The 23,090-nt window shown below is 37.4% G+C and overlaps 1 protein-coding gene and 1 pseudogene across 5 annotated transcripts in view; both read right to left on the bottom strand.

Moving 5' to 3' along the window:
- Window positions 1-23,090, bottom strand: part of PIK3CB (phosphatidylinositol-4,5-bisphosphate 3-kinase catalytic subunit beta) — a 185,367-nt gene that overhangs the window by 25,028 nt on the left and 137,249 nt on the right. For 4 of the 5 annotated variants that reach the window (XM_036266197.1, XM_036266201.1, XM_036266199.1 and 1 more), the window contains exons 14-18: window positions 18,228-18,349; window positions 17,833-17,898; window positions 16,105-16,248; window positions 14,498-14,597; window positions 268-446 (exon numbers count right to left, since the gene is read on the bottom strand). In XM_036266197.1, the coding sequence (XP_036122090.1) occupies window positions 268-446; window positions 14,498-14,597; window positions 16,105-16,248; window positions 17,833-17,898; window positions 18,228-18,349 (611 nt within the window). The remainder of the gene's footprint in view (window positions 1-267; window positions 447-14,497; window positions 14,598-16,104; window positions 16,249-17,832; window positions 17,899-18,227; window positions 18,350-23,090) is intronic. The other variant, XM_036266200.1, reaches the window with a different exon arrangement.
- LOC118633484 lies at window positions 15,220-15,901 on the bottom strand (annotated as a pseudogene).

Below are 23,090 nucleotides of genomic sequence, written 5' to 3'. Positions count from 1 at the left end.
CAAATTTAATTACATACAATTAAAAGGAAATTAACTTGTAATCTTTCACTAACCCCACAGGTGAATTGAACTAGCAAACATATATCCTATTGAACACAGTAACAACCTTGGAGGACTTTTAAGACTTCCCTTCTTTAATTATATTCCACTTATTGGGGCTAACAGCTAGCCGGCCCTATTCCTCCTTCAAGACAGTCACTTAGAAATCCTTTCTTTATTGCTATTTTCATTTAAGATTCACTGAACATAGCACAGACTGTCACTTACTAGAGTTCTGAGAGGATGACACATGGGTTCAGAGGTGACTGTAGGTCAGAGAGGGCTTCCCGGTAAGCATTCTGTTTTAAACAAGTGTGCATGGCCTCTTTCCCTTTGGCTCTGTTTAGCTTCATTGCATTCAATTTGATTAAACTATTTAAAGTTTTTAACTTATTGAGTGCTTCCACCTGAAAAATAAGTTTCCCCACCAGCAAAATTCATTCATGGTTAAAAATATATAAAGCACTATAATTTGATCATATTAATCAGTAACCACTCTGAACATTCACACCACACACATATACACTAGCTAAAGTAAAAATAGTACTTGGCTTATGCAAACAGATACAACATTATAAAAAGCTTATTTTATCACTTGTTACTTAAAGCACCATTTTTCAAACTTTCTTTAAACCCTTTTCTTAAATGGAATCTTATAAATTAAAGTTTAATTTATATTTAAATATACCTGTAATTTAAAGTAAAGGGATATAGGTTGTGGACAAGTATGAAATTTAAACTACACAGAACTTTGCAACTCACTGAGTAATAGAATTTGAAACACAACTAATCTGAACAATTAGGATTCCTGATATTGAACCTTGCCATCTCCTTTTCATCACTCGTATATGAGATCTTCCCTGTATATTCTCTTTTCATTAATAGTAAATTAGAATGAATTTTTTATGTAATATAGAAGCGTATAGACAGACACAGTATTTATTATCTAGGCCTAAATTAATTATTTGTTTTTATAATAAGGTAACTATCAAAACTTATGCAAATAAAAAAAAAGTTTATGCAAGTAGTACAAGGTGACTCAACAATGGCCAACTAGGTGAAAACCACTATGTTTAAAAGTCAACTCTGCTTAATAACTGAGGGTCTTTCCATGTCATATTGTGTACAATTCTATATGACAGCCTTGGCCATCATTTTTACAAATAAAAATATTTTATCATTATAGTATTAAAACTGGAAATAACTAATGATAAAAACAGAGTGTATAAGTTGTATATAACAAGTATAAAAAATATGTATACAAAAAACGTTATGAACACTATGGCTTCAATTTCTATGAATGGGAGATTTTTTTTACACCATATTTTCAATTTCGAACTCCATTTTTCTTTGCAAGAAAACTACTAAGACTGTAAAGAGGTGAATTCAGGCATACAGTTTCTACAGACAAGCAGAGGGCTTGCTTACAAGAAAGTGGGAAAGTTCTACTAGCTTCATGATAAAAATTGAGATGGCTGGCCAATTTGCCAAGTTAGTCATCTGTCAAAACCACAGACACTCCATGTCTCAACAATTCCAGAAGCTGTACAAACAGTGGTGAAAAGGGAACCAGCTAAAAAATGAACTATGCAAACAAGAACTTTTTGAAGTGTTTCAAATTTGAATTTCTTCCATGTTTGTACAGTTGGGAATTTTCACGCTCCATCACTAATTGTGTTGATATCCATTTCATGGAACAATGTCCTGAATACCCATATGGCCATAAGTCAAAATACTTAAAATGCTTCAACACCTTGTCTTTTTATAGCTTTACAGTAATAACAAGAACTGCCATGTAAAGGGTAGTCTCCCCCTTGCTATTCATCAGTCTAGAAAAAAAGTAAGGATAATATGATAATACATATATCACATGATTGCTATTATAAAAGTCAAGCTGAGTTTCCCAGAAAACCAAGAAAATATCCAGTGTGGTCTGAGTATATGAGTGAGGTCAAAGAAGTAGAGATTACATCAAGTGTGGCCTTATAGGCTGTGAAAAAAAGTTTAGATTTTTATCCTCCGTGCAATAAAAATTACTGCAGGGATTTTAAAGAGTGAAATGACATAATACATCTACCTTTTAAAAAGATATCTGAAGAAAATGGGGGTGTAGTGAGGGGGTAAAAGAATGAAAAGGGCACAATTTAGTAGGCTAATGAAGATAACCAGATGAGAGGATAATGGATTGGACTAGAGTGGTAGCCATGAACACAATAGACATTGATAAGTATGAAATAGATTTAAAGGGACTATAAAATTAAGGGGATTAATAATATCAATCTCATATTGTTGTGAATAAATGGTCCTTAATAGGTGCTTAGCTATTATTACCACCATTAATAGGCTTTTCAAAAGGGAGGGGTCAGCTATAATCATGAGTAAAAAATCATCAATATTAAAATTATTTCTGAAAAACTGTGGGAGTTCCTCTGGCAATGCAAAAGTTAGAAAAGTGTAGTGGCTACGAATCTGCCTTCCCTGTACTCAATGCTTCTACCAAAACTACCATCCTTGAACTTATAGAACAACTTATCAATCATCATGGTATACCATATAGCATTGTTTCTCATCAAGACACTTATCTCACAAAAAATGAAAAATACAGCAATGGCTTGTGATCATGGAATTCACTGGTATTACCATATTCCCCACCATCCTAAAGTAGTTGTCTTGATAGAACAGTTAAATGGCCTTCTGAAGATTCAATTACAGCACAAACTATGTGGCAATACCTTGCAGAACTGTGGCAAGGTTCCCCAGAAAGCTGTATTTGCTCTGAATCAGTGGTCAATATAAGATGCTGTTTCTCCTTGTAGCCAGGATTCATGGATCTAGGAATCCACGTGTGGAAAAGGAGGTGGAACCACTATTACTCCCATGGTAACCCACTAGCAAAACTTTTGCTTCCTGTTCCTGTGACCTTATGCTCTGCTGGCATAGTGGTCTTAGTTACAAAGGGATAAATGCTTCCACTGGAACACACAATGATGCCATTGAACTTGAAGACTCCTTTCCAGCCACTTTGCTCATGCCTCTGGGAAAACAGGTAAAGAAGGGCATCACAATGCTGGCTGGAGTGTTTCATCCTGACTACCCAGGGAAAATTGGCCCACTACTCCACAAAGAAGGTAAGGAAGAGTATGTCTAGAATATAGGAGATCTCTTGGTATTATTAGGCTCTATGATTAAGGTTAATGGAAAATTATAAGCCAATCCAGGGTGGACTACTAATGGCCTAGAGCACTGGTTCTCATCCTATGGGTCACAAACTCTTTAGGGGTCGAATGACCCTTTCACAGGGGTCACCTAAGACATAACAGTAGCAAAATTACAGTTATGAAGTAGCAATAAAAGTAATTTTATGGTTGGGGGTCACCACAACATGAGGAACTGTATTAAAGAGTCACGGCATTAGGAAGGTTGAGAACCACTGACCTAGACCCTTCAAGAATAAAGGTTTGAGTCATTCCAGCAGGTAAAGAACCACAACCAACTGAGAAACTGGCTAAAGGCAAAGAAAACACAGAATAGGTTGGAAGAAGATAGTGATAAATACCAGCTAGGACCAAGTGACTAATTATCAGAGATATCTCCTCATTATTATGTGTTTGTTTGTAGTGTATGTTTATAGCAAATGTCTGTGTTTCTTCCTGTTCTTATTCCCTTATCATGTAACATAAGATAAATTGACTTAGTGTTAATTTTACATCACAGTATTTAATTTCTAGGATATCAAGGAGAAGAATAAATACCACACAAGGATATTATCTCCTCTTTTGGGAAAGAGGTTAGTGCATTTTTAGTTTACTCAGGGTAGTTGTATCATGTTAGGTGAAATTTTGACCTTGTTATTGTCTTTATTTGGAGATTAAGTATAATTTAACAATCTGCATATGGATTTAGTTGATATGCCACAGTTAATTTTATGTATTAACGTGACTGGGCTATGGAGTGCCCAGATATTTGGTTCAATATTATTCTGGGTGTATCTGTGAGAGTGTTTTCAGATGACAACATGTGAACCAGTAGACTGAGAAAAGCAGACTGCCTTCCCTAATGTGAGTGGGCTTCATCCAAACATATGAAATCCTAAATAGAACAAAAAGGCAGAAGGCTGTCTTCTTTCTTCTTACAATCCTGCAAGGAGAAACTCCACCTGCCTTACTGTCTTGAACTTGGACATAGGTCTTATTCTGCTTTCGGACTTCAACTGAAACATGGGCTCTTCATAGGTGCCAAGCTTGTCTGCTTTTGGACGAGAACTTACATACTACTGATTCTCCTGGTTCTAAGGCCTTCAAACTTAGACTGGAACTATACCATCAGCTCTCCTGGGTCCCAAGCTTACTTGACTATGCTTGCTTGACTGTAAGTCTCGAGACTTTGAAACGTCCATCATCATTTGAACCAATTCTTTTTAATAAATCTCAGTCTCACTCCCTGTTCACTCTCTCTCTCTCAATATATCCACAAATATACATCCCATTGGTTCTGTTTCTCTGTAGAATACTTAACACTTTTCATCAACCTAACACCAATTAGATACAATGTTAGATCCAATTTGCTAATATTTTGTAGAGGAATTTGTCGTTTGTGTTCATCAGGGATATTAGCCTGTAGTTTTCTTTCTTTGTAATGTTTTTATCTGGCTTTGGAAATAATTATGCTGGCCTAAAAAAAAGAACTTGGAAGTCTTCCTTTCTCTTGAATTTTTTGGAGTAGTTTGAGGAGAATAGGTGTTAGTTCTTCTTTGAATGTTTAATAAAGCCGTCGTCTGGACCAGGGCTTTTGTTTGCTGGGCGTTTACTGATTACTGTTCCAGTGTCCAGTTGTTATTGGTCTGTTCATGTTTCCTAACTCTTCCCTGTTGAGTTTGGAAGTAGTATAATTCTAGGAATTTGTCCATTTTGCCTAACTTGTCCAATTTCTTGACATATAATTGTTCATAGTATTTTCTTATAATCCTTTGTATTTCTGTGGCATCAGTTGTTACCTAGGAATAAACTTAACTAAGAAGATAAAAGACCCGCTCTCAAAAAATTATATAACATTGAAAAGGAAATAGAGGAAGATATGAAATAAGTGGAAGCATATACCCTGTTCACAGAGTGGAAGAATCAACATCATTAAAATGTCCATACTACCCAAGGCAGTCTATACATTCAATGCAATCTCTATTAAAATATCAATGGCATTATTTCACAGATCTAAAACAAATACTCCAAAAGTTTATAAGGAACAAGAACAACAACAACAAAAAAACCCCTGAATTGATACAACAATCTTGAAAAAAAAAGAACAAGTTTGGAAGGATCATAATACTGGATATCAGGTTGTACTACAAAGACATCATAATCAAAACAGCTTAGTACTGGCACAAGAACAGGAATAGAGATAAATGGAACAGAACAGAGAACCCAGGAGATTCCAAAATAGCGGCGGAGTGAATGGAAGCTATACAGACTGTCTCCCAAGACCAAATTGGAATAAAGACAACTAAAATAAAGACAAATCGTTGGGAAAAAACAACTGAAAAGCAGCTTGCTAGGACCATATAACCAGGGACACTGACTCCATCCTGATAGGACTGCGGAGGCACGAGAGGAGGGCTGGGAGGCCACGAATAGCAGCGGTCTTAGCTGTGAGCATCAACCTCAGGGTTGCACGCCCAAGTAGCTCCACAACGCAGAGCCCGGACAGACGCCAAAATAGCCACAGGCACGCACTTGGGCTCCGGCAGAAGGAGGGCAGACTGGACAGGAACTGTGTGGGAACACTCAGGATTTGGAGGGCGCTCAGAGCTGTTGCTGAGTTTCAGACACATAGAAGGATGGCCATCTTACTCCTTCCCAGGGCTCTGGGAAGAGGTGGTGGCCCCTCCCTCAAAGATTCAACACCACCCAGGTGGGCCATTGAAATGAAAATTGAGGCTCATTAACAACCAGAGTATAACCAACCCAGGGGAAATCCCCTTACACTGAGCACCTGAGGGAGTTTTTCACTCAATTGAGAACCCAAGGCTCTTCAAGTAACCCCTACTGATAGCCTCCAGGCAAAAAGCTAGAGGATAACTGAACCATTCCTGGGCTAGCAACTCTAACCAAGAAAGTAAGACTGACAGAGATGTTTAAAGTGGGTCCGCCCTCCCTCACTGAAACCCAGGAGGGGGAGCCACAAACAGCAGAACACCAACACCCACAGGGAAAATTTGGCAGGCTCCAAAGCCCACTGTGATAGCCAAAATGGTGAAACAAAGAAACAAATGCCAAATGAAAGAACAAGAGACCTCTACCGAAGATGAGATAAATGAGGTGCACTTAAGTAAGTTAACAGAACTAGAATTCAGAGCCAGGATCGTGAGGAAGCTCAACAGCATGAGTAAGGACATCAACACCATAAGTAAAGACACAGAAATGTTGAAAATCAACCAATTGGAAATGAAAAAAAAACAACAAGAAGAAATGAAGAATAACCTATCAGAAATAAAGAACATATTGGAAGATCTCAACAGTAGAGGACCAGATCAGTGAATCAGAAGACAGGGTATAAAAAAAATCACCCACTCAGAAAACCAAAAGGAAAAAACAATTAAAAATCAGGAAGACAGCTTAAGAGAACTGTGGGACAACTGGAAACGTAATAATATTCGCATCATATGAGTCCCCAAAGAAGAAGAAAATGACGAAGAGTTAGAGAATATATTTGAAGAAATAGTGACAGAAAACTTCCCTAATTTGGTTAAGGAAGAAGGCATTCAAGTTCAAGAAGCACAAAGAGCCCCAAGTAAGAAGAACCCAAACAGTCCCACACCAAGACACATAGTAATTAAAATGCCAAAAATTAAAGACAAAGAGAGAATCCTAAAAGCAGCAAGAGATAAGCAACAGGTTACCTACCAAGGAACTCCCCCCCCATAAGGCTCTCAGCTGACTTCTCAACAGAAACACTACAGGCCAGAAGAAAATGGCATGAAGTAATCAAGGTCATGAAAAACAAGGATCTGAATCCAAGACCACTCTACCCAGCAAGGCTATCATTCAAAATGGAAGGTCAAATAAAGAGCTTCCCAGACAAAAAAAAAGACTAAGGGAATACATTAGCACCAAACCAGCACTGCAAGAAATGTTAATTATGCTGTAATTAGTAGAGGAAATAGGAAGAAAAATATAACCAAACTAAACAAAAATGGCAATAAATAAGTACATATCAATAATCACCTTAAATGTAAATGGATTGAATGGTCCCATAAAAAGACACAGAGTAGCTGATTGGATAAGAAAGCATGACTCATCTATATGTTGTTTACAAGAGACCCACCTCACAACAAAAGACTCACATAGATTGAAACTTAAGGGACAGAAAAAATCTTCCAAGCAACAGAAAAGAAAAAAAAGCTGGGGTAGCAATACTCATATCTGATAAAATAGATTTCAAAATGAAGGCCATAACTAGAGACAAAGAAGGCCACTACATAATATTGAAAGGATCTATCCAACAGGAAGATATAACCTTGATAAACATATACGCACCCAATATAGGAGCACCAAAATATATTAAAAATCTTCTGCAGGACTTCAAAGGAGAAATTGACAACAATACAATCATAGCAGGGGACTTCAACACCCCGCTGACATCACTGGATAGATCCTCTAGACAAAACATTAGCAAGGAAACAGAGACTCTAAATGAAGCACTAGACCAAATGGATTTAATAGATATCTACAGAGAATTACACCCCAAAACTAGAGAATTCACATTCTTCTCAAGTGCACATGGGACATTCTCAAAGACAGACTACATGTTAGGAAACTAACTAAATCTCTACAAGTTCAAGAAGACTGAAATCGTATCAAGCATCTTCTCAGTTCACAATTGCATGAAACTAAAAAACAATTGCAACAAGAACATGCAAAGACATTTGAACACATGGAGGCTAACTAGCATGATATTAAACAATGAATGGGTTTCAGAGAAAATCAAAGAAGAAATTAAAAACTTCCTAGAAACCAATAAAAATGAACACATAATAGCACAAAATCTATGGGTTGCAGCAAAGCAGTTCTGAGAGGGAAGTTCATAGCACTACAGGTCTACATCAAGAAACAAGAAAAATTTCACTGTCTAAGCAAACAAAAAGAAAACCCCAGAGCAAATAGAAGGAAGGAAATAATAAAGATCAGAGCAGAAATAAATGACATAGAGACCAAAAAAAAAACAAAACAAAACAATTCAGACGATCAATGAAACAAAGAGTGCTTTTTCGAAAAGATAAACAAGATTGATGGACCCTTAGCTAGACTCACCAAGCAACAAACAGAAAGAACCCAAACACACAAAATCAGAAATGAAAGAGAAGTAATAACTGACACCACAGAAATACAAAGGATCGTTAACAAATACTATGAACAATCGTATGGCAACAAATTCGACAATCTAAGTGAAATGGACAAATTTCTATAAACACATAGTCTCCCAAAACTGAACCAGGAAGAGATAGAAAACTTGAATAGACGAATAACAATTAAGGAAATTGAAGAGGTAATCAAGACTCTCCCTGCAAACAAAACCCTAGGCCAGGATGGCTTCACGGGGGAGGTTTACCAAACATTCAAAGAAGAACTAACACCCGTTCTCCTCAAAATATTTCAAAAAATTCAATAAAAAGGAAGACTTCCAAACTTGTCTTATAAGGGCAGCATAATTCTAATTCCAACACCATAAAAAGACACAACAAAGAAAGAAAACTACAGGCCAATATCCCTGATGAACACAGATGCCAAAATCCTGAACAAAATACTAGCAAATCAGATCCAGCAATACATCAAAAAAATTATTCACCATGACCAAGTGGGATTCATCCCAGGGATGCAAGGCTGGTACAATATGTGCAAATCAATAAATGTGATTCACCACATAAATAATATGAAGGATAAAAACCATATGATCATATCAATAGATGCTGAAAAAGCATTCGACAAAGTCCAACACCCATTTCTGATAAAAACGCTCAGCAATGTGGGAGTAGCGGGATCATATCTCAACATAATACAGGCCATATATGAAAGACCTACAGCCAACATCATACTCAATGTGCAGAAACTAAAAGCATTTCCCTTAAGAACAGGAACAAGACGGGATGCCCACTTTTGCCACTCTTATTTAACATAGTACTGGAAGTCTTAGCCACAGCAATCAGACAGGAAGAAAAAATAAAAACGATCCAAATTGGAAAGGAGGAAGTGAAACTGTCATTATTTGCAGATAAAATGACATTATACATAGAAAACCCTAAAGGCTCCATCAAAAATCTACTAGACTTAATAAATGAGTTTGGCAAAGTAGCAGGATACAAAACTAACTTCAAGAAATCGAAGGCATTCGTATACACTAATGATGAACTCACAGAAAGAGAAACTGAAAAAACAATCCCATTTACCATCGCAGCAAAAAAATTAAGATACCTAGGAATAAACTTAACCAAAGAAGTAAAGGACTTATTTCCAGAAAACTACAGGACATTAAAAAGAGAAATAGAGGAAGATATAAAAAAGTGGAAGTACACACCTTGTTCATGGATTGGAAGAATTAACATCATTAAAATGTCCATATTATCCAAAGCAACCTATAGATTCAATGCAATCCCCATCAAAATACAACGACATATTTCACAGAACTAGAACAAATACTTCAGAAATTCATATGGAACCAAAAAAGACCCCAAATAGCCACAGCAATCTTGAAAAAGAAAGACAAAGTAGGTGGAATCACAATACCAAATATCAGGTTATACTACAAAGCTACTGTAATCAAAACAGCCTGGTACTGGCACAAGAACAGACATATAGACCAGTGGAACAGAACAGAGAACCCAGAAACGGACCCAAGGCAATGTGCTCAATTAATATTTGAGAAAGGAGGCATGAGCGTACAATGGAGTAAGGACAGCCGCTTTAATGAATGGTGTTGGAAAAATTGGACAGCTAAATGCAAAAATTGAAACTAGACCATCAACTTACACCATATACAAAAATAAACTCAAAATGGATAAAAGACTTAAATGTGACCCGTGAATCCATAAAAATCCTAGAAGAAAATGTAGGCGACAAAATTTTGGACATCATACGCAGCAGAATTTTCACTGATACATCACCTAAGGCAACAGAAACAAAGGAAAAAATGAACTCATGGGACTACATCAAACTAAAAATCTTCTGCACAGCAAAAGAAACAACCATCAAAATGGAAAGGCAACCCACTGTATGGTAGAGCATAATTGCCAATGATACATCAGATACGGGGTTAATTTCCAAAATATATAGAGTGATCATACAACTCAACAAAAGGAAGACAAAGAACCCAATTAAAAGTGGGCAGAGGAGCTGAATAGACACTTCTCTAAACAGGACATACAAATGGCTAAGAGACATATGAAGAAATGCTCAACATCACTAATCATCAGAGAGATGTAAATTAAAACAACAATGAGGTAGTACCTCATACCTGTCAGAATGGCCGCCATCAACAAATCATCAAACAACAAGTGTTGGCGAGGGTGTGGAGAAAAGGGGACTCTAGTACACTGCTGGTGAGAATGCACACTGGTGCAGCCATTATGAAAAACAATATGGTGTTAACATAAAAAATTAAAAATTGAACTGCCATTTGACCCAGTGATCCCACTTCTAGGAATATACCCTAGGAAGCCTGAAATACCAATCAGAAAGAATACATGTACCCCCATGTTCGTAGCAGTATTATTTAAAATAGCTAAGATCTGAAAACATCCCAAATGTCCATCAGTAGACGAATGGATAAAAAAGCAGTGGTGCATATACACAATGGAGTACTGTGCAACTGTAAGAAAGAAGTATCTCTTATCCTTTGAAATGACATGGAAGGACCTGGAAAGTGTTATCCTAAGCAAAACAAGCCAAGCAGAAAAAGACAAATACCACATGATCTCACTTATTTGTGGAATATAATGATTATTACAATCCGAGAAATAGGGGAGACCCATAGACGTAGAAGTAGGGTAAAGACTGACAACCCTCAGAAGAGAGGGTGGTGGGGACAGGGAAGAGATAAACCACAGAAATTATATGCATGTACATGTAACCAATGGACATGGACAACAATGCCAGGGACGTGGTGGGGCGGGTGGGGAGGAGGATGTCAATGGGGTAAAAAAGGAGAAACATCTGTAACAAAAATAAAATAAGATAAATTAAGTTAAAAAAAAGAACAGAGAATCTAGAAACCAACCCAACTGATGTTTGATAAAGGAAGCAAGAGTACACAATGGAGTAAAGACTCTCTTCAATAAATGGTGGTGGGCCCTGGCCGGTTTGGCTCAGTGGTTAGAGCGTCAGCCTGTGGTCCAGAGAGACTTGGGTTCGGTTCCCGCTAAGGGCATGTACTACCTCCGTTGCAGTTTGTTCCCGGCCCTGGTTGGGTCGTGCGGGTGGCAACCACTCGATGTGTTCCCTTTACGTAGATGTTTCTCTTTCTCTCTTCCTTTCTCTCCCTCCCACTCTATCTGAACAAAAATGAGAAAATGTCCTCAAGTGAGGGTAAAAACAAAAAATTAAAATAAATAAATGGTGGTGGGAAAACTGGGCAGGTACATGCAAAACATGAAACTAGACCACCAACTTACAACATATATAAAAATAAACTTAAAATGGATAAAAGACTTAAATGTAACTCATAAAACCATAAAATTCCTAGAAGAAAATGTAGGCAGCAAAATCTCAGACATCACACGCAGAATTTTCACTGATACATTGCCAAGGGTAAGAGAAACAAAAGAAAAAAGTAATAAAGAGGACTATATCAAACTAAAAAGCTTCTACACAGTAAAAGAAACCACCATCAAAATGAAAAGAGAACCAACTGTATGGGAGAACAGATTTGCCAATGATACATCAGATAATGGGTTAATTTCCAAAATATATAAAGTACTCATACAACTCAAGAAATGGAAGACAAACCATCCAATTAAAAAATGGGCCGAGCCCTGGCCGGTTTGGCTCAGCGGTTAGAGCGTCGACCTGCGGTCCTGAGAGACCCGGATTCGGTTCCCGCTAAGGGCACATACCTCGGTTGCAGTTTGTCCCCGGCTCTGGTCGGTCGTGCGGGTGGCAGCCACTTGATGTGTTCCTTTCACATCGATGTTTCTCTCTCTCTCTCTGTTCCTCTCTCTCCCTCCCACTCTACCTGAACAAAAAAATGGGAAAATGTCCTCGGGTGAGGATTAAAAAAAAAAAAAAGGGCCGAGAACCTAAATAGACACTTCTCTAAAGAGGACATACAAATGGCTAAGAGACATATGAAAAAATGCTCATCATCACTAATCCTCAGAGAGATGGAAATTAAAATGTCTATGAGGTATCACCACACACCTGCCAGAATGGCTACCATCAACAAATCATCAAACAAACAGTGCTAGTGAAGATGAGAAGAAAAGGGGACTCTAGTACACTGCTGATGGGAATGCAGACTGGTGCAGCCACTATGGAAAATAATATGGTGTTGCCTCAAAAAATTTAAAAAAGGAAATGCCATTTGACCAAGTGATCCCAGTTTTAGGAATATATCCTTAGAAGCCTGGAAGACCAATCAGAAAGAATATATGCACCCCTATGTTCACAGCAGTGCTATTTACAATCACTAACAACTGGAAACAGCCCAAGTGTCCATCAGTAGATGAGTGGATAAAAAGGCTGTGATACACTTACAAAATGGAATATTATTCACCTGTAAGAAAGAAAGACCTCTCATCCTTTGAGACAACATGGAGGGACCTGAAGAGTATTATGTTAAACAACATAAGCCAGTCAGAGAAAGACAAGTATCACATGATCTCACTTATTTGCGGAATCTAATGAACAAATTAAACTGATGAACAAAATAGATACAGAGGCATGGAAGTAGGAAAAAGACTGACCAACCTCAGAGGGAAGAGGGGGCTAAGTGGTGGCAAGAGATAAACCAAAGAACTTATATGCATATACGCACAACCAATGGACACAGACAACAGTGCAGTGAGGCAGGGGAGGTAGGAGAGAGCAGAAGGGTGTCAATGGGGATAAAACAGAGGGACAGCTGTAATACTTTCAACAAGTAAGGTAAATAAAAAACAAACACCATAATTGTCCCTTCTGTGAACTCTTTCCTAATGCCCTAAGCTAGGTTACTTGTCTTTCTTGTGCTTCGGTAATACTCCCATAACACTTGTATCATAATATTTAATCACTGATTTGTATACCTACTCTATGAAATATAAACTCCTTGCCAATAGCAACATAACTAATTTGACTTTACATCATTGATATCTAACACAAACCCTGGGTTAGTAGGTTCTGAGTAAATACTAAACCATCAAGAAAACCTTCTTGTGTGAGGTTAGGTAATACTTAATTCAGAAAAAAGTACTGCTAGAGAATAAGAGCATATTATTGTTATCTGTCAATGAAGCTTTCCAGTGGAAGATGTTGGAATACAGAGCTGCCTTATTCTCACAGCAGAAATGCTCTCATCTCATCCTTCAAGGGACCAAGGCCCCACCAGAAAATCAAGCCTTGGTCATAGTTATGCTTCTGATTTGCAAGTAAGCTATTAAAAAATCATTACTATTTGTGCCCTGGCCAGTCTGGCTCAGCAGTTAGAGCGTCAGCCCATGGACCAAAGAGTCCAGGGTTTGGTTCCAGCCAAGGGCATGTACCTCAGTTGCAGTTCAGCCCTGGATGAGGTCATACGGGTGGCAACCAATCAATGTGTCTCTCTCACATCGATGTGTCTCTTTCTCTTTCTCTTTCTCTCTCTCTCTCCCTCCCTCTCTCTCCCTCCCTCCCTCCCTCTCTCCCGCTCTATCTGAAGATAAATAGAAAAGTATCCTCAGGTGAGAATTAAAAAAAAAAATCATTACTATTTGCAATTACTCAGCTGTATAAATCAGGATTATTGCTAAAACAAAATACAGAAATAACTGTATACTGAGACTACAACTGTCAACAATAATCCCTGATTTTGAAATTCTGTGTTCAATAAAAAACAGCTTCAAGATTCTGTTAAATGGCTTCTATTTTATTTTAGCTTCAAAAATACATTTATACTGATAAAATAACAATATTGTCTATTTTACATACTAGGTCTGTGTTTAAGTTTTGATTTACAAAGGAAAGAATTGTGCTGCTAAAAAGGTATGAAAAAAAAAAAAAAAAACTGCCTGGCCGGTGTGGCTCAGTGGATTGGGCATCGTCCCATAAACTGAGAGGTCCCAGTTCGATCGATTCCTGATCAGGGCACATGCCCGAGTTGCAGGCTCAATCCCCAGTAGGGGGAATGTATTAATAAGATTCATTACTGAAACCTCTATAAATAATAAAATGGAAGAAATGATACAATTTATCAAATACCATGTGGCAAACTGAACATGAAGTTTAAAACAAGCTGATACCTGCTTGGAAAGCACTTTCATGTGCCCTACGCTTCCCCGGCAGTATGCTTCAAGGATGACACCAAACTGTATGGAGATAGCAGGAATGTGCACTTCTGACCTGCAGAAAGTTAATATTATGATGGGTTATCAAACACAAATAAAATTAATAACTTCTTTATTCTATTGTAAAATTAACTTACAATGCCAACCAAAGAAAAGAACACATCCTCTTGTGAAAAAATTTTAGAGGGGATGGTCAACTTTACAAGTCTTTCAACATCATAGTTCAAAAAGTTATAAAATTTTAGCCAAGCCTGTGTGGCTCAGTGGACTGAGTGTCAGTCCCATGGACTGAGAGATGCCGGTTCAATTCCCAGTCAAGGCACATGCCCAAGTTTCAGGCTAGATCCCCAGCAGGGGGTGTGCAGGTGCAGGAGACAGCTAGCTGATCCATGTTTCTATTTCTTTTTCCCTTCCTCTCTCTCTAAAAAAAAAAAATCAATAAAAACATATTTCTAAAAAATTATAATTACTTAATTCTTTATTCCAAAAAATCCAAAATTTTTACACCCTGCCTTATTTGCCTTTTTTTTTTTTTTTTTTTTTATGGTAAAGACTGCTTTATTGGTGGCAGTTAGTACAAGTCAATAAATATTGATCCCCAGAGAAGAATTCAGTTATTTATCAGCATACTGGTCCATAGAGAGCTGAATGAAAGTGAACCAACCAGCTGATGGCTGGGAGAATAACTGAAGTCAATCTTGCTTCTTGGGAAGTGAAGCCATAGCCAGCTGCTGTTCCACCAACTGTAAGAATCATGGTAGCTCAATACAGAAGGGCATCAGCTACCCCACCCTTTAGATGTACTGGAATTCCATTGTCCTCCTGAAAAAGCTTTTGTTTCTCTGAAACTTTATTTTCAAACTGCCTGCGTGAAGCAGTACTTATGGTCCTCTGGCCAATCTGACGAAGAGACAGCAGACTACAAGCATGTTGGCTCAGTTACTGCCCACCAACCCCGACAACTAAACACCGGGAACGAATATTGTCACACCGGAACCGGAACTACCTTCCGGCCCTTATTTGCTTTTTGTAATGAAAAGGTAATATTACCAGTTTATTTTTTTTTATTTTAATTTTTTATCCTCACCCGAGGACATTTTTCCATTTTTTGTACAGATAGAGTGGGAGGGAGAGAGAGGAAGAGACAGAGAGAGAAAAACATGGACGTGAAGGGACACATCGAGTGGCTGCCACCGCACGACCAACCAGGGCCGGGGAAAAACTGCAACCGAAGTATGTGCCCTTAGCAGGAACAGAACCCGGGTCTCTCCGGACCGCAGGCCGATGCTCTAACCGCTGAGCCAAACTGGCCAGGGCTAATATTACCAGTTTAGAGGCGATTACAAAGACCTGACTCATATCACACAATTGACTAATCCCTCATTTAGCTTCTATTCAATTTTTTTCTCAAAGTATGGTGTACACATTTGAAACAGGAAGGAATACCTTATTCCCTGAGACGTTTAAAAATAAACAGCTGTTTTTGCTAAATGTCATGTATTATGCTGATTTATGTTTCTAGAAGCACAAGGTAAATTCAAATTAAAATATAAAACACTTACCTAAGATGCCAAAATAGAAATTGCCCTATCCTCCGATTAGCAAGTGCTCTTTCTAATAGGAATCTAGAGAGGGCACAATCAAGAAAAGGCTCATATTTTAAAACTTGCACCAGTTGTAAAAGATATTGCGAGAGTTCTTCATCACTGGAAAAAAAAACACATAGTAAGTCACTCAACACCCTGTGCCAGAAAAAGATCCCTTCCTATCAAACTACTTAATATTAACTTACTGAAACACAACGGTTCTTTTGGGTCAGGCTTGTTGCATGCTTACATTCACTGTCCCACTATTACAATAACACAAGAAAAGTTGAGGATTTCAGATGGGTAGGAGGGAGAGTGGAAGGGAGCAAAGAACAGATATACAGGGCATTTTTATTAAACTATTTAGGACGACACAACTGATGACTTTATCTACAATCAGCCCAGTTACAACAAAATTAGGTACTGATTTCTGGTCATGCTGAAAAGTTGTCTACTCAGTCAACCAATCAGTTTTTTTTAACATAAAAATTATATCAGTACTTCAGCAATTTATTTTCCTTTCCTATCATTAGGGTTAAGTAATTCCTTCTCTCAGATAACCAATGAACAATTAAAATCTTAACTTTAAATAGTGTGAAGGATAAGAAAATGAGTGCATTTGTAAGTGGGTATTGAGTCACTAAATTAATGTAACATAATACTGTAATTAAACTGAGTTAACTAATTAAGACTAGTGGTTCTCTATTGGATGTCCATCCCCAAATTATTCACATGTAAACACACTCCCATCAGAGGCAATTTCACTAGTAGGGGTAAGATATGAATTTCAAGTCTACTACTTTCAAATAAACCCCATAGATTTCCACACAGTATTGACCAAAGGGGACTGTACAAGCATATTCACTGCAGCATTGTTTATAACAAATTGGGAGAAAACTAAAAATGTTCCTCAATAGGGTAATGGAATAATTAGGATATATACCTATGACAGAACATTACACAGTGGTAAAAGAAATTACATTTAGATGTAATAGGGAGAGGCTGACCTCAAAAACCTAATGCTGAATTTTTTTTAAAAGCAAAATGTAAAACAATACATATGGCAAAACACATCTGCATGGATTTTAAATGTATTACAATATTATTCTGTATCTATACTTTTATAAATGTAGAAGTGTGGTAAAAACAGAAAAATGTGGTAAAGAAGGATACACACCAAATTCATGATTATGGTTGCCTCTGGAAATTGAAAGAAAAAATCAGGACTCGGTAAGGAAACTATGAAGACTTCATCTTTAACTATAATGTTATTTTATTAAAAATAATTTTAAATATTCATTACAAAATGTTAACATTGATTAATGCTGAGTGGTAGACAGAAAAAGAGTTAATACAGCAGGCCTGACTGCTACCCTTTGAAAAAGGCTGACCCTTGGCTGGTCTCTGGAGACAGATCTCAAAAGGTATTCTAAAACCCTCGCAGATAAGAGAGGCTCAATGCACCTATACTGTGCAAACAGTATGGTTTATGCTGAATACCCATTTTTCTTCTGGAACTCTAGAATTTTGGTATGTGCTAGTCAGAGGGTGCTTATGTGAGTAGTCCCCAATAAACACCTTAGCCATCAAGTCTCGAATGCTTCCCTGGTAGACAATATTTCAAACGTGTTGTTACAACTCATTGCTGGGGGAATTAAGTATATTTAGTGTGACTCCACTGGGAAAGGAACCTTAGAAACTTGCCTGGTTTCCTCCAGACTTTGCCCCATGAATCTTTTTCCTTTGCCAATTCTGCTCTGTATCCTTTTGCTGTAATAAATCATAACCAAGAGTATGATTATATGCTGAGTCCTATAAGTACTCCTAGTGAATCATGGAACCTGAAGGTGATCTTGGGAACCTCTGACCCAGTATGTTTTTGTTTATTTTACAAAATAGAGTAAATGCAGACAGAGAGAGAGAGAGAGACAGAGAGAGAGAGACAGAGAGAGAGAGACAGAGAGAGAGAAGATAAATGCTTTAAATTCTGAGTAATTCCTAGCTTCTTCTTTTCTTATGAGATATTCAAGCAGATATTACCTTCACTAGCCACACCTAAGTAATGCCTTGCCCCCAAAAAAGCCAACTGCAGGAGATACCTCATCTGTCGCAGGCAGCCTACAGCATATTCCCGAACGTACTGATCTGGATAGTTGAAATCTAGAAGCTCCAGGGCCTCCCGGGGGGGTAGTTTAGGCCAAATCTGAAGTAGTGCCTGAAGCTGTTTAAAAATTGAAACTGATTCAGAAATTATAGGGATTAGGAGACGAGATGGGTCAAAAATAAAGGAGAAGCATACTTGCAATTACAGAGGACTCAAAAATCCATTCCTGTTAATATTTAGAATTAATAAAGATCATCACAGTTGACATATTCTATAGATAAACAGGTAAAAAAAAGCTATTAAGTACTTACTTGGAAATAGATGATATACTGAATATATGAATTCTACAATCAATAGCCATTAAAAAAATTTTACAAGGAAAGGAAGAGAGAGGGCAAGGGAGGGTGGAAAGGTACGTGTGTGCAAAATGATCAAGAAATACTTAAAGGTAAATTCTTTATTTTTTTTATTTTAATGAGTCATATTTTTTATTTTATTTTTGTTACAGATGTTTCTCCGTTTTTTTACCCCAATGACACCCTCCTCCCTATCCCCCCACCTTGTCCCCAGCTGTGTTGTCCATGTCCATTGGTTATGTGTACATGCATATAAGTTCTGTGGTTTATCTCTTCCCGCCCCCCACCACTCCCTTTTCTGAGGGTTGTCAGTCTGTACCTTACTTCCATGTTTCTGGGTCTACCCTGTCCCTCAGACTGTTATGATCATTATATTCCACAAATAAGTGAGATCATGTGGTATTTGTCTTTTTCTGCTTGGCTTGTTTTGCTTTGGATAATACTTTCCAGGTCCCTCCATGTCGTCTCAAAGGATAAGAGATCTTTCTTTCTTACAGCTGCATAGTACTCCATTGTGTATATGTACCACAGCTTTGTTATCTATTTGTCTACTGATGGACACTTGGGCTGTTTCCAGATCTTAGCTATTGTAAATAGTGCTGCTATGAACATGGGGGTACATATATTCTTTCCGATGGCTGTTTTAGGCTTCTTAGGGTATATTCCTAGAAGTGGGATCACTGGGTCAAATGGCAGTTCAATTTTTAATTTTTTGTGTTAACACCATAGTGTTTGCCATAGTGGCTGCACCAGTCTGCATTCCCACCAGCAGTGTACTAGAGTCCCCTTTTCTCTACTCCCTCGCCAACACTTGTTGTTTGATGATTTGTTGATGGCGGCCATTCTGACAGGTGTGAAGTGATACCTCTTAAAGATAAATTCAAAGTACAAATATAAGATGCAATGCTCAAGTTAATGATGGAAAATTTACATATAAAGTTTATTAATAACAACATAAAATTATTTTGAGTGAATTTACTTTTAATTCTTAATATTTTAAGAGAATCTTATTACTTAATGGAACTTTTCTCTATATAAACAAGACAAATACAACCAGTCTCCTATTTGCAGATGACACTTAGAAATGGTCCAGACATAGGATAAAAAAGAATTTTTGGGGGAGATAAGTTGGGACTGCAGGTAGAGGGCAGGTTTAGATACACATAACTACATCTCTGGAAACCTAAGTTCCAGAGTCCAAACCTTTTGAGCTTTAGTGTAAGACTTGGACTTTGAGAATTAAATAAAATAGTTTGTATTTTATTTGTATCACATCAGAGCAAGGTGAGACTTATTGGGGTTGCTCCTGGCAAGGGCCCATTCTTCCTCATGTTTTTGATATGTTTTTAGCACGCATTCTTATCAGGGATGGTAAATGGGAAGAAAACTGGTTACGGAAAGCACAAAAATTTTTTTATAATTATGACTGTGGCCCTCTAACACTCAACCCTATCAAAATCTTATTCCTTAATATTTATCTCCTTGGGTTTCCATGGTTATTGCTGACATCAAGTCTAAGGAAGATATACAAAATGTATACAAGATCAGAGTTACGAAACTATGGCAAAGACTAGAGAACTTCCTCTCAACTGGCTGCCTAATCTCAAAGTCAACTTATGGGAGGTGGTCTGTTACTATCTGCTGGCTGCCTTGTGTATGTCATTTGAGCTGTATGTGAGATTTGGGTTTTCAGAATTAAATAAAATTAGTTTATATACTATACTTTAATTCTATGAATTATTCAATCCCTCATTAATTATGTCAGTGCCTTCCATTACTTATGTCAGGCAGACATAAGTAATATCTGAATGAATATCTAGCAACTATGTCAAAAGGTATTTTCTCATATCAAAAAATTTTGAAGTAAACTAAAGATAATTTTTAAGAAATTAATTTTTCAATAGTTTCACATTTACAGAATAGCTCTTGAATAAGTTTGTAAAATTTGATTACACTGTCATTAGTATTATACACTTATATAAATTACAAACATACATATAAAACATATTATAATTTACATAACAAATTACATCAAAATTTTTTAACAAATACAGTAAAATATTAGTTATTTTTGTTTTTTTAATCTCCATGCAAGGATATTTTTCCATTGATTTTAGAGTGAATGGAAGGGAGATAGGGGGAGAGAGAGAGAGAGAGAGAGAGAGAAACATCAATGTGAGAGAGAGATATCAATTGGTTGCCTCCACCATGACCTGGACCAGAGCTGGGGATCGAACCTGTGACCATTCAGTCCGTGGGCCGACACTCTAACAGCTAGACAAAACCAGCCAGAGCAAAATGTTAATTTCTTAATTTTAACTTTTATCTTAAAATTCTGTTTATTCTCAAAGTTGCACTGAATAAAAAGAATAAGCTTTATACTTGTTCTTTTTATATATTAGAAAGGACATATAAACATACAGTACATAAACAGACATATACTTGTCTGTTGTATCAAAATCTCGTGGGAATGAGGCTATTAGGGGAAAAAAATGACTTAAAAGGCTGCTAAGGAATATAGGAAAAAAATAAGTTTGAGAAACACTGGTTTAAAGATATGAAATACCCACCTTGCACCTACTTTTTTTTATCACTGGTAGGGCCACCTCCCCACTTTGTCCAAGACCATAATGAACCAGCAGTCCTGATTATGGATAGATAAATTGGGGGGAGGGGAGGAACCATTTCCTGAGGTCTAGAACAACTGTAAAAAAATATCCTAGCATCTCTAGTTAACACTTCGAATACATTACTCCACAAAAACAATACTGCAAAAGATGGATAACATTCTGTAATACTTGAGGTTCAGCTATGTTATAGGTTAAAAACAGCCCTATTATTGAAAAGTAATTAACTTTAGCCCAGTTGGTGTGGCTCAGTGGTTGAGTGTAGAACCACGCACCAAGAGATCGCTGGTTCGATTCCCAGTCAGGGCACATGCCCAGGTTGTGGGCCCAATCCCCAGTGGGGGGGTATGCAGGAGGTGGTCAATCGATGTTCTGTCATTGTTTCTATCTCTCCCTCTCCCTCCCTTCCCCTCTCTCTCTAACATCAATAAAGAAAAGGAAAAAATAATTAATTTTCATACAGTATTTATAATTATTAAAAAATAAATTATATAAACATAAATAAATTACCAAAACCCATCATTTTAGTTTGTGGAAACCAATAGGAAAGGGAAATAATCTGATTCAGCCATATAAATAGTAAAAGTAATGCCGACTAATTACCTGCCTGCTGCAAAGACTATTGAAACCTCTTCTGCATTATGCCAACAGAATATTTTCCTGTGGATTAATGGGAGGCTACTCTTCTATAGAATTTTCACCCAGGGGTTAAACTTGTAGAATCAGAGTACAAACTTTGCACCAGGCTTCTGACTCATTACTTTTCAAGGTAGATTTACTGAAAACACAATATATATTCTTTTGTACCAGTTCAGTGTAACTGGAAATGGGGTAGGGTTGGGAGAGAAGCCAAACTACACTACTTTTTATTCTATTAAAAGAATTTTTACACTAAAAAAAAGGGATTAGGATTGGGAAATTCATGCTTTCGTACATTTGTTTACATTTAGGTGCTTCTTTCTACTTGAGTATTAAGTTACACTACTAGCTTTCCTCTACCAAAATAGAGGACATTAAATTATCTGAAAATAATGCTTTAGATTCCCTCATGAAAATGAGATAAGCATGCTAAATTCCTGAATATAAAAATTACTGTCCCGCCCAGCCTGTGTGGATCAGTGGATTGAGCGTCATTCTATGGACTGAGAGGTTCCAGTTTGATTCCCAGTCAAGGGTCAGGTCACATGCCCGGGTTTCTGGCTCGATCCCCAGTTGGGAGCATGCAGGAGCCAGCTCACTAATGTATATTTCTCACATTGATGTTTCTGTCTCTCTCTCTCTTCCCCTCTCTCTAAAAAAATCAATAAAAACATATTTAAAAACCACGGTCCCTAGGGTAAAAATAAAGAAATATTAACCATAAATTAGCTCACTCCATTTTCTGACAATTGACATATGAAACCTCTCTCTCAGATATCTTTTAAGTATACAGCAAGAAATGTTTCCTACTCCATAACTGTATGATGTATTTCTTGGTGGAGGGTGGGATCGGGAAGTACTTAGAACTGAACACTACCATGAGAAGTAGGAAAATGTGCCAACTAAAAACTGTTTATAGCCCTGGCTGATTTGGCTCAGCAGTTAAGAGCATCGGCCTGCGGACCAGAGTCCCAGGTTCAGATTCCACTAAGGGCGTGTACCTAGGTTGCAGTGTGTCCCTGGCCCCGGTTGGGGTTGTATGGGTCACAACTAGTCAATGTCTCTCTCTCTTCCTCTCTCTCTCCCTCCTGCTCTATCTGAAGATAAAGCAAAAATGTCCTCAGGTGAAGATAAATAAATAAATAAAATAAGATTTAAAACTTTGGAATTCATTGAACTGTTAGAAGTAGCCCAGGACCTACAACCTACCAGGAAAGATACAGAAAATACACACAG

Source organism: Molossus molossus, unplaced genomic scaffold, assembly GCF_014108415.1.
Source record: "Molossus molossus isolate mMolMol1 unplaced genomic scaffold, mMolMol1.p scaffold_m16_p_18, whole genome shotgun sequence".
NCBI classification, from domain to species: Eukaryota; Metazoa; Chordata; class Mammalia; order Chiroptera; family Molossidae; genus Molossus; species Molossus molossus.
Note: the sequence above shows the minus strand (reverse complement) of the source record. Positions and strands in the feature narration are given on the sequence as shown.